The sequence below is a fragment of the Crocodylus porosus genome, unplaced genomic scaffold (assembly GCF_001723895.1).
Source record: "Crocodylus porosus isolate Cpor-Errol unplaced genomic scaffold, CroPor_comp1, whole genome shotgun sequence".
In the NCBI taxonomy this organism is placed as follows: domain Eukaryota; kingdom Metazoa; phylum Chordata; order Crocodylia; family Crocodylidae; genus Crocodylus; species Crocodylus porosus.
In genome coordinates, this window is record NW_017728951.1 from 38,940,792 (window position 1) to 38,956,811 (window position 16,020).

General features: G+C 43.1%; 1 protein-coding gene across 1 annotated transcript in view; it reads left to right on the plus strand.

Moving 5' to 3' along the window:
* The window catches only part of TLL2 (tolloid like 2), a 184,449-nt gene that overhangs the window by 112,474 nt on the left and 55,955 nt on the right, over positions 1 to 16,020 (plus strand). Inside the window, exons 8-9 of the mRNA XM_019555530.1 lie at positions 5,052 to 5,176; positions 12,565 to 12,680. Coding sequence (XP_019411075.1) covers positions 5,052 to 5,176; positions 12,565 to 12,680 — 241 coding nt within the window. The remainder of the gene's footprint in view (positions 1 to 5,051; positions 5,177 to 12,564; positions 12,681 to 16,020) is intronic.

Here is a 16,020-nt window from a genome sequence, read left to right on the forward strand (position 1 = left end):
CACGTCCTTTCTGTAGTGCAGGGCTCAAAACTAGATGCAGTACTCCAGATGTGGCCTCACCAGTGCTGAATAGAGGGGAATAATCACTTGCCTTGATCTTCTGGCAGTGCTTCTACTAATGTAGTAGCCATTAGCTTTCTTCACAACAAGGACACACTGTTGGCTCATATTCAGCTTACTGTCCACTGTAACCCTCAGGTCCTTTTTCTGCAGAGCTGCTGTTTAGCCAGTCAGCCCCCAGCCTGTACAAGTGCAGTGGATGCATGTCCCATGTCACAACCACTATGAATGGGGAGTGAACTCCTGAATTCCACAACTAATAAGTGTGAACTTCTGCCAGCTAAGCTAAGGGAACAGCACATCAGGCTAATGGCATGCTACCTCCTGTGGATCAGAACATCGGGTTATTACACAGTGCAAGAAAGCAGTTATTGCCATGTAACTACCATCTCTCTTTAAGTAAGGGTTATCGTCTGTTTATTCTACCATCTTGATGCAAGCATGGGGCAGAAGAGTATAGGAGCTCAGTAACTCCTTGCAAAAACTTCTGGCACAGGTAATTACTAAGCATTTTTATACAAAGGGCTGTCCTCAAGAGATGCTGACAAGATAAAGCAGCTTTTAAATCACCCTTAAATCACCACTGCTCCTGTTCAGAGGCCACCCCAGAGCCTCACTCCTCTGTTTTTGCAACCTTAATTGGTTGGTTCAATAGTACTTTCAGACCTTTTGCCCCCTTCCCCCAGTTTTTTCTGGGGCCTTAGTCTGTTATCTCCCTGCTTTGGTTTTGTCTCCTGGTTCCTGTTTTCCTTTCCACTTCAGTAGCATAACTGAAGATGGGCAATTGAGTGCTTACTAAGTAAAGGGAGTCAATCATTGGAATGGAGGCAAGGGGGCCATACAGAGTAGAGGCAGGACTCCCCTTGTTTGACTCTTCTTCCCCCTCCCACCTGCCCCTGGTCAGTGAGAGATGCTGCTGCATTGGCCCCACAGCCACCACAAAATTAAGGGTTTTACATCATTCATTGTGACACAGTTCTGCAGCAGCTGTGGGGCCAGGGGAAAGGATTAATAGCTGAAGCCCTGAGAGCACTTCTCATTAGTGTCAGTAGTCAATGGGAATTTGACTGGAAGTGCAAGGGACCATAATGAGGATAAATATACTTTAACAATCGTGGCTCCTGCTATTACCCATAACTAATATTGCACATCATGGATAATATGGCTACAGATTTATATTTTCTAATGCACTGGCTGACACAAATCACTAAGCTACATGGTCAAAAAGACAGAATTGGAAATCAGTGTCCTTTTCCTCTATCAAGACTCAAATAGTGAGTTGTCAGAGAGAGATTTTACTGTGTTCCATTAAAAAAACAAAGCCTCATACCCCCACCAAAAAACCCCCAAACAAAACCAAACAAACCCCAAACCCTTAAGGAAAGTGTGGTTGCTAAGTCAGGGTTAAGGTTTCCTGTGCAACCTTAATTCACAGCATGCTTTTTCATATGCATTACATCCAGCCTGCAATTACATCATATGATTTTGTTTTCCACGAGATTCTTGCTTGACTTAGTATGCAGGTGGCATGGTCCTTGGGGCCTGAGGCAGCTGTTCAATAGCTCTTATTTTTTCCCTTTTTCAGTGTGTGGCGTCATGCTGTATTTACTGCACACCATTCAAACCCAGCACTGGATATATTTCCTGATAGGCTTTACCCCATGAAGCAGTATTGTATTGTTTCTGTTTTCCGGATGGGAAATCAGATGCAGATTTAGGCCAAAACTGTCCACCTCTTCTGGCACATAACTTGCCAGCTACCACCTGACTCTTCAAGGGATAGTGAAAACACATAGCTCCATTGACCTCAGTCAGGATTGTGTATGACAAGCATTTCTTCAGATTATTTTATAACTTTTTAATGTTAATGTAGTACATATGTTCAGAATAATGAGCAAGCATTAACTAATCTCGAGAGTATTGCTGTTTGAGTTAAAGTAGCAGTTCCCTGGAGGTCAGGCTGTTAATCTAGGCTTATGTTGGCCAGTCGGAGGACAGAGCAGTTGTAGAGTATTTTGCTACAGACTGAGAGGTGCCAGTTCGAGCCTCACTTTGGACTGGTGCTAAAGGCCAGTCCCAGTCATCCCAGATATGAATGGGTCGTCAGGATGCTGATCCCATCACTCCCTTCTGTGGCTGCAGGTGCTAGTTCATCTTAACCGTGTTAGTCTGATGGGCTGTCCAGGCTTAGGTCAGAACTTGGAGTTTTCACTAGAAGGCTGCAGCACACTTCACCAGTGGATTACACTTTTACTATCTAGGCTGAAGGAGAAGGTGATCAAGAAGGAGACTAGGACTTGGGACTTGCAGATTGCTGTATTTATTGATGCCTTGCATTATCCTAGTACTCATTAGTCAGTGACTTAGAGCATCATGAGGCTGAGTACTCTTTCGTAGGTGCCAGAGCTAATCATATTATTTAAATATTCGTTCTGAGAGTCAGTTCAGTTAAGTGCATGGGATTTGGGTCTGCATTATAGGACCTCTTGGGATCTATTGTGAGCTGTGCCAAAGTGATGCCACCCATCCTCTGTTACCTTGTCTTAAAAAGTGGGAGAAGTTATATTTCTTGTCTCCAAAAGTCAAGCCTTGTTCAGGAAGGGTTGTGAAGAGCACAGCTCATAGTCAATGAAAGAAGGGAGGATAGAAGCCCTCTTCTTTTGAACCCCAACCCAGTGTTCATTCCTTTAGGTCAACGACTGTTGACCTTTGCTAATGGCCATAGGAAAACATGGTTCCTTTTTGCCTGTGACTTGATGACACCTCTTGATGGAGGAGGCTGAGAAACCTAGGAGCAAAGACTTACAGCTGAGGCATTCCAAAGAATTACAAGCAAGCATATACCAAGTCTTAGTGAGCATGTGCAAAAGAGCAATTTCCTTTATTTTATAACTTTGAAAGCTTTCCAGGTTTGCCCCTGGGGGCAATAACAGGCAATTCTCTGACCTCTGAGTTATCCTGCCGCCAAATGTCAAGTATGACAAACCCCTGAGGTGGCCAAAAGAATGTTTTATTGCTAACTAACCTGCCCATTTATCGGCTAAACTGATGTCTAGTAATGAAAAAACTATTTTTACTGAAGTCTTTTTTTACAGATTCTGCCCCAGGCATACACCCAGCACAAAAACTTTCAGCCTGAATTTGTGGGTTGTGTTTGCCAGCAGTTATAATAGAAGTTGTTAGGCTACCTTAGATGATGAACATCACTTGTATAGCTGGCCAGGAAATACTTTCACTCCCTTGTCCCACCAAAATAAAGAGTTCAGCTTGTTGAAAATGAGAAGGGGGTTTTTGCTTTGCCATAAACCTGAACATTTGCAAAACGGTTTTTTGGGTTTTGGTTTTTTTAAAATAAAACTTGTTTAAGCAAATTTTATTTTTGATGAAATAACATTGCTGGAAACTCTGCTCATCTCTAATTAGTGTGGCTCCACCTTACAATATTGCTTTAAAATTGTAACAATGCAGAGCTGGTACTGCCCCCTTCCCCGCCCCCCCCCAGCCCTCAGTCCCAAATTACTTAACCACCTTAACAATACTGTTGACTTTAGCAAGGGCTATTCATGTCTGAGGTATAGCACATATTAAAAAGCTGTTCTATGTGGATCTAATTGCACTAGTTATTGTGCCCAACCCTAATTTTCCTCCCCATCTTCTTCATACCATTTCATCATTTTCCTTAGAAATAGAAGGTCCATCACAAAGAGAGGATGTTTTAACTTCAAGTGGGTCATTTGTACTGTGAATGATACAAGACATTTAGGGGTGACATAAAAAATCCATTTATTTAGCATAGCTGAGTCAACCTGGTTTTAAAACCTCAAAAGTCATTTCTGATACCTCCCTACTCCCCATATTTTAACTTTAACTTTAATACAGTTAAAATCCTTGCACATCTGTACATAGACTTCAGTGGAATTATTTGTATGCTTCAATTAAAACATGTGCTTAAATCTTTTGTGGGATCAAAGCCTAGTATGTGAGAAGGAACTCCATGAATAGGCAGTAAAATGGAAGCAAACAGAGAAGAGAATGGGAAATAACACTAAAGATCTAGACATGTAACACACATATCAGTATAAGAAAAGAAATGGGCACACATCATGCAGCTCTGCACTGATGTAACTTTCTGAAAATTAGTGTGACATTACCCTGGGGGGAAAATACAGCCTTGCAGGAACTGTGGTATATGCTATGCTGGCATAATTGTCATCTGTCTGCTTCCCTCGTGGACTATTGCACACCCCTGCCCCTGAAGGCAAACCACCTACTGTGGCAACTACCTAGGGGTAGCCGGTCGCATGTCCACTCTGGGATCTGGTATAATATATACCAGTGTATGAAACAATGTCAGTCGCACTGGTGTTACTGCGTTGTGCGTCGCGGTGCAAAGGGAATCACTTGCTGGGCATCTAGGACAAAGCAAAAGGACCAAGAATGGAGATTAGGTGGAAGCAAAAACAGGAGGTTTTCTTTTTGGTTTTATCATTTAAGAATGGACTGTCCATGCTAGACTCAAACAGAAAAGATCTCTGTTAGAAAAACAGAATCTCAGTACCAAGCAAAAACATCCCTTCCTTCTCCCGTGGTCACACTGTTTGTTTTGTGCTACTGCTGACCCAGGCCCATGTTGATATGAATCTTGTAAAAGGATATTTCCCTGCCTCTTCTGATTTATGTAATGTAAGGTAAGTGATGTGCTTGTGCTTAAATTGAAGCAGAAGCAATCTTTGGTATACCAAAGAGGAATTTATTAACTTGGCAGAGCTATCTGCACACTTGGAAACTATTCAAGTGTCAGGAAAATGTAAATGTCAAACCACAAATTTAATTAATTATAAAATATGGTCTCTGGTCAAATCCTGTTCTCTCTTCGTGCTAACTTAAGGTCTGTGGTCATGGGGTTCACATTGTTAACCACAGTTATGTACATCATGCTGCCTTCATTCTTTCACTGCTGTTTCTTCTCTCTCTCTCTCTCCTTGCTCCAGAGGGGTTTTCCTAGACACCATCCTGCCCCGTCGTGATGATAATGGAGTTCGGCCAACTATTGGTCAGCGTATTCGGCTTAGTCAGGGAGACATTGCTCAAGCCAGGAAGCTGTACAAGTGCCCAGGTAAATATGATCAATACATGTGGCTCTTTATGGATCCCATATATCTATGCTTTATCTGGAAGGTGTTAGAGTTCAGTTACATCTTAATCCCTTTAATGAAAGAACTGTGGGAGTGTGGGCCATTCATGTGCTTCAAACTGGACCTGTGGAGTAAATTCTACTGACCTACCATGTGCACTTTGTTGCAGTGCTTGAAGTGTGTCCAGACTTCTGAACTGGAACTTAATATAAGGAAGAGCATATAATTCCAGGTAGTATGACAGCCAGACTTATTTGTGTATTACCATAGCACCTAAGCCCCCCGTTAAACTAAAAGTGTCGAAAAGTGTCACAACCGTGACCGGTGTCATTACCATATTTACTCACATAGAAGATGAACCTGATTACAAGATGGGCTCCTAATAATTAGATTCTATATACGGAAAATGTTATAAGTTTATTATCATTTCCCAGGTACAGAATCTAATTATTGGAGGTTTGCCTTGAATTTGTTTCTGTCTCACTGCTACAACAGGGAAAATAAATCTGGGGGGTCAAGTAGCTCTTTGCTCTCTGCTTCCTCCCCAGCTTTTTCTCCTACCAGCCCTTTCCTCTCTCTTTACTGTCAGACCCTGATCTCCCTGAGCACATGGAAGTGAGGAACAAATTTGAAAACAACCTTGAAATTAAACATGGCTATAGCAATTTGCATATAGTACCCATGCACTTTTTTTATCCAGAATTGATGCATGTTACCTTTTTTTTTTAACTGCTGCAACTTTTAGCACAGGTACTGCATAAACATACTTTTGAGCAGTACTTTTGTACTACATACAAGTAGGTGCCAAATATGCATGTTGTTAGTCTAAAGCCAAAGGCTCATGATTAACCACGTAGTTCAACAGTATTTCAAGCCATAGTGACCCTATAGCTCAGGACTGCTCAGTATACATGTGTACTCCAGATTACCCCCAACAAAGGATCCATGTACTAATGAGTCCCCACTCATGATGGGAACCAGGTATTCTTGTCCTCCAGCCCTGGGATGCTCCAAAAATCTATATGCAGATGACGTGCAAGGCAACCTGATCCAGCTTCACCTCATGGAGGGTGGGGCCACATTATTCATATGTGCCAGGTGGAGAGAGGAGGCGATAGAAGGATTCTAGGTGAACTGTATGCAATCTCATGGCTGATTATGACTTGAAAAAGGTTGGCAGTGAGGAAGACTTCACTTAATGAGCACTATTATATGTCTAATTCAGCTGGTCTGCGCTAACCTATTCTTGTGGTGGGTTCCCAATATCATAGTTGCCCAGTGTGGGCCACGGTTTTTATAGTCATACTCAGTGTCAGCTGCATTTATTCAACTTGATAGTTTCCATTGCTGAGCACATGCTACTTCTGGCAGCAGTTTAATGATAGACAGTGTATTTTGTGAGATTTCCTTGTATGCGATTATATGACGAGGGGCTTTTTTCCCCATACCAAGTGAGGTGGGGCTTATTTTGTATTCAAGTAAATATGGTATGTTAGCAACAGTGTTAAATATAGTAGACTAAAGGTCTGTGTATATGGGTAGGTTTTTACTAGTTATGCCCATATAATTTTTATGAAGACTTGTGTTTTAGATCTATCTTGAAACTTTTTCCAAAGCAACATGAAAAAAGCTGGAAAAAGCCATTCTTATGACTTCACACTGGAGGTTATACCGGTATAACTGTCCTTTTAAATCGTGCATTAGCTTATTGGGATACGCTTCCTTTTGTAGACAAGTATTGAAGCCAGTGTTTTTCTCCATTACTTATATTCTCTTTAGGTCTCATTTTCTCTTCTTTAGACTTATCCAAGATGCAGCTTATTGAAAAGTTTTAATTTAGTTAGTTTAGGCACAGTTATTTGCATGTTTAAAAGTCAAAGTTGTCTCATCATTTTTTCTCGTTCTCAACAGTAACTTTCTACTCTTGCAGCTAAAAGCATTCAAGTGAAGCTGCAAACTTCACAAAAGATCTTAAAAACCCCATTTGGATCCAAGGTTAAAGCCAAGTTAAAAGCTACAAAGCAGTTTTTTAAATTCAGGCCCATTCAACTGTTCGGTTTTGTGTGTAGGCAGTAGAACTTTTCTATCTTTATTTGTTTTGCTAAACTTTTGTAGAGGTTATTCCAGTTCAACATACATTGGGCAACATAACAAGTGAGAGCTTTAAGACCACTGAACTGATTTCCTTCAAACATTATTCATTTTGTGGACTCTATGAGAATTACATACAGGCTGAATTTAAGAACATAGGTCCACTGCATTTAAAGCTCTAAACATGAGAGCTGGCCTGTCCACTATTAACTAGAAATATATTCTAAAATGGCATCTTGCACATTTCAGAGTAGTTGATTTATTTTAAATGGTCATAAGCTTGAAAATATGGAAACTGGGATGGTTCTAGAATTTGGGATGAATAAGTTTATAAGAGCTCCACTACCTATGCCTGTACTTGAAGACTTTGATTAATGACAATTTTACTCAGAAAGTATCAAACTAAGAAGTTATAGTAAACAAATAAGATGAGCTCCAGAGGCTTCATGACAGATATTTTTTCCCCTTTTATAGAAAGGTTTCCCCATGTAACAACACTGGTAAATCCCATAGGAAAGAACTGGCATGAATGTAATGTTTAAGTTGTTTTACAGATTAAGATGGACCAATCTTACTTCCTCATTCTTGTGTGTATACCTTAAAATGTGCTCTCTGTTTAGTGACCACACTACAGTTAAAGTTGCTTACATAGTTTTGTTCTAAAATCCTGCTGTCTTAAATTGCTTTCACTTGGGCTACTGCCCTGTTTCAGTGGTGTGGACACCGGGGCAAACAGCCGGAAGCCCAGAGGTTGACTGTTTGAGGCCATAGCAGAAGCACTTATGGTGCAGCTATGTCAGAGTCTAATGAATCTGCGTGTTCTGCTAAATACCTTGGCACAAGGATACAGGAAAGAAAAGGAAGCCTGGGCTACAGCTAGTGCCAAAGCAGGCAAAAATTAATACCTCAGATGTAGCAAAGGAGTCTTAGGGAGGAGCAGTGCCTGTAGACCATTTTGGTAAACATTAGTGTAGATCTGGCTGGCTGAAGGATGCTTTGAATTAAAAAAAATAAAAAATTATCTTGTAGTATTCAAAAGCAGAGTTGTCCAGCTGGTGGCCTGTGGACCATGTCTGGCCCATGAGAGGTTTAATATGTGGACAGCAGCTCTGACCTGGCCACCACTCCCTCCATGGCTGCTGCTGCTGTGACAGCCAGGATCCCTTGGACAGGGCAGCAAGGCAGGAGGAAGCTCAGTGAGGCAGGGGGAAATGGGGTCTGTGCTTCGCACAAGGTAACACCAGCAGGAGGAAGGAGGGATGTCACCACAGGTTCATGCTTCTTTGTGGGTTGGTGGTGGAGAGGGGATGGGATCCACAGTGACGGGTAGCAGCAGTGGATGGGCGGCGGGTTTGCATTGCCCACATGGTGGTGCTGGGGCAGGGGGTGGTCGTGGTGCCCATGTGACTACAAAAGGGGGCAACAGAACTGCAGTAACAGTGCAGGAAAAGGTTTAGCACTAAAAAAGAAACATTCTAATTGTAGCCTGTTGTATTTACTGCAAAGTTTCCATGAGGTTCAAACAAATAGAAAGTCTAGGCTAGGAATGTGTGCGGCATTTGTCCCTGGACAGGTTGGGTCTCTTGATTCTGGAGCAGAAATATCCTGGAATTGGTGTGCACATACATCGCCCTTCTCATCACGGTTTAATGAGTGGCCAAATGTACTGCTGCTTTTCTACCATTGATTCAGTAACACAATCCTGGAACAACTGTTCAAATCCACTTTGCAGTGTTCCAGGATCCATTGTTAGTACTTCTTATCCCTTGAACCTTTTTAGGATTTATCTTGGGATGAGGGACTTAGAAGTCTGAAAAGTTTCACCCTGTCTTGGGATAACATTGTTTATCTTGGGACAAATACGACATGGACTCAATGATCTGTAAAGTCCCTTCCAGTCCCTAACAACTATGTAACTACTTGTAAAACTAGGGGACATAATGAAAAGAGGAAGTGCTATTCTTCTGAGTCCTCCTTCAATCAGTTCATACTGAGGGCAGCAGTGGGCTTTACCTATTGGAGACCCTGTGCCAAAGATCAATTTTGAGCCTTTTACTAGACAGCATATGCAACGGATGACCATAACATAGCAGTTTGTAGTGCCTTAATGCTGCTTCTGGTGAATGGTCCCTGTAATAGTCACCACCTCATCCACAACCCCAGGCCAGATCCGGTTCCACCTATCAAGTGCTTACAAGTGATCCTCTTCCACCCTGCTTAAGTCCCCAAATAGCAGTTGATAATGCTTTTCATGGGAGGTCCTCCAATCTCAAAACTAAGATATCAGGATGCTACAGAAGTAGATGCATTAAGGTTTTTACAGGGACTTCACCAGGATGGAATAGGTTCACACAAAGGCACCTGATAGGTGGAACAGGGTCCAGTCCTCACTCTCTTCCCAGCAGCTTAAGGAAGTGGCAACACATTTCCTGTGCCCTGAAATCCCCCATCCCAGCTGGCCTTTGCAACTATCAAAAAACCCCAAATACATTTCTCACTAGCTGTGCTGGTCCCTTGGTACTGAACAACTGCTACTCCACTACATTCACTTTTTGCAAGTATTTTCTGATTAATTCTGGAAGAGTAACTGAACTTTTCACACGCCACCCACAATAGACCACTACCTCACTTTTCATCCCAGTAGCCCTTTAATGACTAATAGTAACTAAGCAACATTTGGGGGGAATATAGGAAGCAGATATCTGGTAACTCTTAGAAAAATACAGTAGTAACACAGCGCTTGCTGGTAAATACCTTGCTTCTGCTTAGTAATTATAGGGTCCTGCAGATTACTGGGTAACTGCACTTAGTGAACCCACATCTAATTCCCTTGTAATGTACACTGTGGAGCAATTATCCTCTTTATCCTGTATAATTATGGTAATATGATAGCTCTGCTCTGTGATTATGGATTCCCTTATCTCTTCATGGAGGCAGCATGTGTTTGAGCTGTTGCTTTTCTTCACTGCTCAAGAAGCAGGTATTGACTTGGCGAACAATGTAGTGATAGTGGCTACATCCTCAGACATTTCCTCAGTTGACCAGATGTCTCTCGAGCCATCCTGTGGTGGTGGCTGCTACAAACCCTCTGGGGATCAAAAATGAAGCATGATACTTGTCTCAAGATGACTTGTCGCCTTCATCATAAAAATGATCTGAGCCTGCAGCAGTGTCCTAGAGGTGACCACCTCCTGAATTTATCATCCTAAAATTGATTAAATAACCTAAAATAAAATATTTTGCTTTTGGATCACGTGAAACATTTTGGGTTGATCCAAGGTTGGTTTTTATTTGGTTAAAAAAATTCTGTTGGTTTGACCCTAACTTGATTTTTGCCCCGCCAGGCTCCCCCTTCCCACCCTCTGCTCCTAAATTTTTGATTTGGCCACAGAGCTCAAGAACCTATTATCTCTTCCAGCTTTGTTGACAAATTATAGTACCAACTTCGATATTAGCTCACTTTCTGGCCTGGGGAAATCACTTCCTTTTTGCGTCCGTCTGTCCTGTCTGAGGAATGGGGGTGAATAATACTTGCCAAACAGCCAGGGAAGGGCTGGATAGGAGTCATTCATTGTCACGGAGCCCTGTGAAGATAATATTTTCTAATACTCCTTTTTAGTTGCACAATGGCTCCAGTTTTCTTTGAGCTGAGGATTGTTCCTGTTGGGAATGAGGAAGCAGATGGGAGATTTTAGAATTGCATGGTGCTGTTTTCTGATCCCGCTGTAGGAGATGCCTGCCTTTCCCACCTCATATCGCTCTGTCATGTATCAGTCTAACAGAAGAAGCATGAACGAGTTGGCCTTCAGATTGGGGGCCTCTTGTTGCACATACAGACTTGCTCCCAGAAGACATAACTTTTCCATACAAGTGACTTCACTTTTTAGAGCTCCTTTATGAGTTATTCAGTCAGACAAAACCTTTACACACCCCTGTGCCACGGTCGTCGCCTACAGTTCATTTTTCATGCTTGATTCATCAAGTTGCATGTCAAAGTATGTAGGGAAATTTAGGATTTCTGGCTTGGGTGACTTTTCCCCCCCGGCTTCAGATATTAAGCACCCTAAATGGGGCCAGCCATTTCACCTTCAGCTTCCAAACCCTCCATCTAAATGTGATCCAGGCTGAAAAATATCACGAGCGACCAGCAGAGTCAGGCAGTGTGAGAGTGCCAGGCAGGGGAGTACTCTGGGTATTTGCATGTAAAAAGGAGCCAGATGTTCAGTCTTGTCAGATCTTTCAAAGCACTGCTCCTTAATGAAGGATTCTTGGGGGCTGCCTCTCAGTAACTGAGGAAACCGAGTGTGGGTCAGGCCTGGCTTTGTAATGTGAGTGGACACAACGGTTATGAAATTAAAAGCAATCCTAAGCAAATCGTGCCTCCAGCCTGGTATCATCTGCTCCAGATAGTGTGTATTCACACGTGGCTTCTATTGCAGTGTGAATGAAAACAGGCACTTTGAAATATGTGGTCTCCTGTCCCGGTCAGTCATCTGCTGTGCACGTGTTTGTCAGCCCTTCCGACCTGGCTCAGCGAACAGGAACTACAGTAGTAGTTGCTTTCACAGATGTTGGAAGCTCCTATTCCCAAAAGGAAGGAGTGTGGTTTATAAAAAAAAAATAATAATTCTGGGATCTACATTGCCTCAGCTGCCACAGGAAACAAATATGGTGAAGAGCGGAGCAAGCTGTGACATGAAAACTGAATGCCATATATTGCTGCAGTGCAGAGTGGGTGTGCTTGGGAGGGCAGAGGGAGGGGCTGCCTTCCTTTTGTTACAGTGTTTTAACCTGAAAAAGCCTATTAACAATGGTAACTAAGGAGAATTTTATTGAGCAGATTGTAACGAAGGGAAAATAGCTTTCTTGGCAGCAGGCTTTGGTATTCATGGTCTCTCTGCCTTTGGTTGGAGGGTGGACAGGACCTTCTATGATTTGGTTAAATTAAAAAATATGAAAAGAATAAGCAGCGTGTGTAAAAGGGAATGGTGGAGGGAGACGTTCATCCTTTGTCATGATCTGTTTTCTTGGCAGCCAGTGACTGCTGTAAACCATTTTTATCCTGTGTATGCTAACAGATAGGCCCTCAAACGTTTATCGTATGGTAATGCGCTTTTATCTCTATCAAAAGGGGTTGGATTTTGAACCAGTGACCTAAAGGTGCAACGCTGCAAAGCCTCATACCAATACATGCCACCAGAGATCAAAAACACTTAGATAAAACTCTGGCCAGTTGCTTTAGATGGTAACTCCTTGCTGCTGTTTTTCTGTCCCACAGCTTGTGGGGAGACCTTGCAGGATTCAACAGGGAATTTCTCTGCTCCTGGCTTTCCAAATGGCTATCCTTCCTATTCCCACTGTGTTTGGAGAATATCTGTCACTCCAGGTGAAAAGGTAGGTTGCACTCCTTATAGCAATAGTTTGCTGCAGATCATGGGCATGTGCTTTTTTTCTAACAGGGTTGCATTAACAACCTGCTAGGACCTAGGCCACTCTTGGTTTCTCACTAAATACAGAGACGCAGTCCATAGGAGCTTACAGGGCACCAACTCCATGCAAATGAAGGTTCATCCGGCCAAGTCTTGCACAGGTTGATTAGGCCATAGTCACAGATTATAAGCTGCCACTGAACTATGTGCAGGCCCCTAGAGGCAGTACTGGCTTACTTGAACAGTCTTGATGCTACATGTGGAAAGCTGCATTTCACCAAAGCAGCACATTTATGGGCCAAACAGTGGAAGGATCATTTGGCCTGTGTGGGCTGTGCTGTGGCCACTGGTGTGGTGGTCAGATTGTGGGGTGTTTTTCCCAGCCTCTTCATGATCTTGGGAAGCTTGGACCCCTTCACTTATCTATATGTAGCAGATCTGCGTGCCCAACACTCTGGCTTGGCAGGTTACAATAAAAGCCCAGGAGCCTACACTGAACTCAGAGGGGAATGGCATGCACCAGCTTGCGGGGGTATTGTCAAGCAAACTGTTAAAAACGGCTCCACACTTGAGCTGAGGGGCAACAGACCTTTTGCAGTCCAACTCTGCTCTGAGTATAACTGCAGTATTGTCTACAATTCTGGGTACCATGTTTATCAGGGAGGGAGATTGGACACCTGGAGGATGCTGAGTCAAATATTCAGGGGATAGGAAGGATTGTATTACAAAGGAAAAATAAGAATTACATATGTGTGCATGATGAGTGAGAGGAAACGTGATAACCCGCTCCAGTTACTGCAGACAGCATTCAGACAAGGATGGGGGGGAGGATTAATTTAAGATAATCAAAGAGGTATACTTACCGGTTCAGGGAAGGGGAATACTGAAAGAATGAGTATTGGGATAAACTTCCTGGCAGTGAGATGTATTAAGCTTTGTGTTGTCTCCTGAGGGAGAAGTAAAAGCCCCATCACTTACAATAAATCATTTAATACTCTAGACTGGACAGAGCACTAAATAATTGCAGGGAACAATCCTGCATTGGTCCCAGGGGGAGGAAAGTGGGAGAGGACTAAGTGACCTTGTAGGTCATTTCCTTTCCTGAAGTCTATGACTTGTTGACGAATTCCAGATTTCTCTTTCTGTTTCTCTCTTCCTCTTTTTGTTTCTCTCTCTTCTCTCTGTGCTTCATTTTGGCAAAGTTTCTGACCCAGTATTCTCAGTTTTGCAGCCTTTGACTGTCTGGTGACTTTGCTGTGTAAAGGCACTTATCTCTAGAGTGAGAGAGGACTATGCCATTTTTGAAAAATTGTAAGAACAAAGTAATACCAAGCACATTTGGAGTGGAAGAGAAGTAGCACTCTTTTCTGAAAAATCTGCAGAAAGCCAGAATCCAAGGAACGGGCCCTGCTTCCCTGGTACCTGTTAGCCTCCTCAGAATGCCCTTAGAACCTATCAGCTACCCACAAATGCACCCAGTTTTCCTAGTATTGTGACTAGTTGCATAAACACATTAGCAAAATTGCAGTTAGTTCCTGGAAAGAGTCTGAGAATTCATGACCTATTGTGACATCAACTGGCTGCCTTCCCCACACACGAGAATGGTGCTGTCAGCTGGAACTCCACCCAGCCAGCCTCAGATGCCTTAAGTTTCCAAGCTCTGCTGAGCATCAATCAATTGCTACATCCATTTGCTTTATCTTCCTCTTTTTTTATTGATCTTTCAATGGAAATGAAATCTTTCCCTAATCCATTAGCACCATAAATACTCTGGGTCACCTCAGGCTACGAGATGTATATAGTTTTGCATGGGACTGGACTGGACTGGACAGCTTATCAATGAACACCCTGGAAAAGCGCTTAGGACCCAACCTTAAAACAACTAAGACTTAGTTCCCACCTCAGCAAACACTAGGTGCAGAGTTACTTCACCTAGGCCAGGTACAGAAGTTACACTTATTGCATGATAGGCGCACAAAGCACTTTACAACCATAATCAAACATATGGTCAGGGCATATAGAGTGCTGTAAAAATGGCAGATTCCACTCTAAGATAATTCTGGATGGATTTTAGCACTGTAGGTTAGAGCACTGTAACAAATGTCTGTACCATATTGCATTGTAATTCACAGTAGATTACAGTCCACTGATATCCTATGGAGCATTGCGGCACCCCACTCACCCTACCTTGCAGGGTGCTGATTTAGCAAAGGCCAGAACTAGTGTCCTCTGCCCAAGCAGTGGGCTGGCCCTGCCCCTGGGCTGTCACTGACAAGAGCTAGCAAAACGTCTGTCCACAGGCCTGCCAGCATCCTCCCTCTGGGTAGCATAGACCTCTCCACACAAAGAAAACTGCTTACTACTGAATTTATTTTATTGCATATTATCATGGGTACAGGTGAGCAAGTGCTGAATGTGGGCATGCTGCTATTTTGTCTCTGCTCACAGTTAACTTGGCTTAAGAACTGATTCACCTGCACTGATTTCTGGCAATAGGCAAGTTCCCTAACAGAAGTAAAAAATGTACTTGAACATGCACAAAATGTACCTCGGTACCTCTACACATACTAATATGTAGCATCACTACTTTCCGACTTGTCTGGGGAAACCGAATGCATGTGTAAAATGTAGATTGTACAAAGCACTTACACTGCCAGTGTTCAATACAGGATGCAGGACCAGAAACCCACGAGTCCAGCTCACAGACATGAAGCTCCAGGAATCTTGGGTACCTTCAATAGCCCATAAAGGAGCAGAGGTTGTTTCTCTGTTCTCATGTCTTAAAGCCAATTTCTAATAATTATGATCACTCGAGTAATGGTTAGGAACCATGTGCACTTGATAGAAACCTGGTTTAGATGAGTAGGGCTGTGCAAAGCTTCAGTCCCCAATTCGGTTCAGCACAGATTTGGCCCGATTCAGTGGTCAAATCTCTGAATCGAATCAGAGGACCCTTTAATCTCTCCAAATCAAATTGGAACTCTCCAAATTGATTCGGAGAAATTCAGAAAGATTTGGCAATTTGGACACAGACACAATTTTAAATGTACATACCTCTAGGTAGCAGGCGGCTTGTGAATGCTGTGATGCTGGGGCGCATGGAGTGTCCCACAGAAGCACGGGCGCTCCCCAGTGTGCTTGGCAGCAGACCGAGAAGTGGATCAGAAGCACTTCCAGTCCACTTGCAGGTCCACTGGGGAGTGTGCTGGTGGGCCTCCCCACACCCTTTGGTTCGGCAACTGGTGCCTCTTGGGTCTGTGGGGGCACCCAGGATCTCCCTGCGGCTGATCGCTGAGCTAGGGGGG